The sequence below is a fragment of the Terrapene carolina genome, unplaced genomic scaffold (assembly GCF_002925995.2).
Source record: "Terrapene carolina triunguis isolate 2854851 unplaced genomic scaffold, T_m_triunguis-2.0 Scaffold11000, whole genome shotgun sequence".
NCBI classification, from domain to species: domain Eukaryota; kingdom Metazoa; phylum Chordata; order Testudines; family Emydidae; genus Terrapene; species Terrapene triunguis.
The window spans coordinates 1-2,969 of NW_020675351.1; the positions used below are offsets into that span (position 1 = coordinate 1).

A 2,969-nucleotide genomic window follows, 5' to 3' on the forward strand; every position below is an offset into this window, starting at 1 on the left:
GTGCCCCCCAACTTCAGCTTGGTGTCTTGTCCTGAACAGGCTCCGGCCACCCCCCGCCCCGTGCCTGTGCAGCCCCTCCCCGCTTCTGAAGGGCCCCCCGGGAGAGCGAGCGAGCTGCACCCTGCAGAGATTTCCCTCCCTGTCCTGGCTGCCATCCAAGCCGTGGGGAGCCAGGTGGACTCTCAGGCTGCACAGTTGCTGAATCTGGACGGGAGAACGGGGACGGCTGAGAAGAAACTAGTCGGCTGTGAGAAAACAATGGTGGAGTTCGGGAACCAGCTGGAGAGTAAATGGGCCGCGCTGGGAACTCTGTTCCAGGGGTACGGGCTGCTGCAGAGGAGGCTGGAGAACATGGAGAACCTGCTGAAGAACAGGAACTTCTGGATCCTGAGGCTCCCCCCAGGCACTAAGGGAGAAGTTCCCAAGGTAACTGTCAGTCTGTCTAGGGACCTCCGTTGTCTCATCACTGTAGTATCTGAGGCCCAGATCCTCAAAGGTATTTAGGCCCCGAGTGCGAATATCCCAGCTCGCAATGAGGAGCAGAAGTAAATCTTGGTGCTGGATCACCTTTTGACAGGATCTTTAATAGTCCCCTGGTCTCTGCACCATCCTGGAACAGTCTGGTTTAGGAGCGTGATGGGGTGAGGTAAACACCTGCCTAGTGTTTGATTGACGGACCTGGTGTATCGTTCTCTGCCGTTACTCTTATGATCTCCAAAATGCTTTTCCAATCGGCTGCATACTTATTGCCGGTCAGCTGGGCTTCCCGCTTTGCCATTTACTGGGCCTCAGACAGAGCAAGCCACAAAGCATCCAGCAGAGAACGTAAGAATGGCCACACTGAGTCAGACCAATGGTCCTTCTGGCCCAGTATCCTGTCCTCCAACAAGCGACTGGTGCCAGATGCTTCAGAGGGAGTGAACAGCACAGGGCATTTTATTGAGTCATCCATCCCCTGTCATCCAGTCCCAGCTTCTAGCAGTCAGAAGCTAGGGACTCCCAGAGCATGGGGTTGTGTCCCTGACCATCTTGGCTAATAGCCATTGATGGACCCATGAATGTATCCAAGAGATGCTGAGCTAGTGGGCCTGTTGTGGGGAAGCAGTGCCATTGCTCCTCCACTGAATGGTGCGAGAGAACTGGGTAATTGTGGGCAGATATATGAATGCCGCAGTTTGTTTTAGACCAAGGCATCTTTATCTTTCCAGTCTGGTCTCCAGTTGGACACAGTTTAAACCAGGTGTAACCTGTCATGAGCAGCAGAAAGAGGTAGCCTAGAAGGAGAAGTCTCCTTTGCATGTGTATAGCACCTTTCAGCTGAGTTGTAAGCACATTAAAGTGCTGGGGAAGCAGCATTATCCCCATTGTACATATGGGGAAACAGAGGCACAGGATGGTCAAGGGAGATGGGATGGATCACTTGATGGCTGCCTGTTCTGTTCATTCCCTCTGGGGCACCTGGCATTGGCCATTGTCAGAAGACAGGATACTGGGCTAGATGGATCATTGATCTGACCCAGTACGGCTGTTCTTATGTTCTTATGAGATTGCATGTCAGTATCGGAGCTGAGGTTAGATCCCAAGCCTGCTAACTTGAGTTTTCCTTCCTTACCATTAGGCCATGCTCCTTCCCATTAATCCTCACTTGTAAGGATCAAAGAGTAAATTCTCTCTCCTTATCCATCCTGGTCTCCTCTGGCAAGGATACCAGCAAGGGTACCCGTTCGTGCCATTTGTGATGTAGCTGCCTGTCTGAGAAGAACTAGCCCAAGACATTTTATGTATATTACCAAACAGCTGGTGGGACGTGCTGGATGTTGATGGCTGGGCAGGCACCAACGGTGCCCTTTTAATATAAGATAAAAAGCAGGATGTGTGCAGATGGGATGGCAGTGGAAAGTGCTGTGTGTGTAATGCTTGTGATTTCAGGTCCCGGTTATGTCTGAAGACCTCTCAGTCCACTTCTCCAGGGAGGAGTGGGAGAATTTAGAAGAATGGCAGAAGGAGCTTTACAAGAACTTGATGAAAGACAGCTATGACTCTTTGATCTCCCTGGGTAAAGCTCAGATTTCACATATTGATGAGACGCTGTGAGCTTAGCAAAGTGCCAGGTTGCCAGATTCACTGACTAAAGCTTAGGCCTAGCCGGAGCCTAGGGTGATGAAAGAAAGATGGGGACAGCCCCTCAGCTAGTTCTTGGTAGTTTTTCCCCTTGGCGAGCTGCGTAAATAAATAGGAGGTGACAGCGCCTTTGGTTTCTGGTGAATGAACATGTAGGTCCCACAGAGCCTTTGCTAGGTGGTCAGTTCCACCCATCCTCCATTGGAAAGGAGCCTGGAACACACACAGCCCTGGCTCTGATACCTTCAACTCGCGTCCTGTTTGTTTATTTGCAGGTTGCATTTATTCGCCCCAGCATGGAAAAAACTGTGCTAGTCTGCGTGTTGGGTTTATGTGCTGCCGCCTTCTGGAAAGGGTGTTTCTTGAATCAAAGCTGCGTAGATTACAAAGGGAACAGTAGTAGCGTCTAGCAGTTTATCATTATGTTCCATATTTATTACTAATACCATTTAAAACCCTACACACGTGTGCACACGCACGCAGGTTTTAGAGGAGATTGTGTTAGGAGTCAAGGGAGCTGCTGTTTTCCTCCCAATCTAGTAATTAACGAGCAATAAACCAAAACAATATTTTAATTTCTACTGGCTCAGACATATGCGATTATATAAACCATTCTATGTCTTCCCTCTCTGGCCTGGCCTGGCCTTTGAAATGGGCTCTGGCCTTTCTGCAGGTTTGTCGATGGACAAAGGGATTATATTGATGTAGTGAAGAAGTCTTCAAATTGCATCATTTCTGGGAACCCCGCATCTCTTCTAGGAGTTACAATCCTGCTCCTCCCAGCGCTTTAATGTACCTTCTTGTATGGTCTTAGTCAGAGGTGGGCAAACTTTTTGGTGCAAGGGCCA

General features: G+C 49.7%; 1 protein-coding gene across 1 annotated transcript; it reads left to right on the forward strand.

Moving 5' to 3' along the window:
* Positions 1-30: 30 nt before the first annotated feature.
* Positions 31-2,935, forward strand: LOC112122218 (protein ZNF783-like; the record flags this gene model as incomplete). Its single annotated transcript, XM_029913916.1, has 2 exons — positions 31-426; positions 1,930-2,935. Coding segments are annotated over 2 exons (561 nt in total), but the record flags the coding sequence as incomplete, so codon positions are not given.
* Positions 2,936-2,969: the final 34 nt, after the last annotated feature.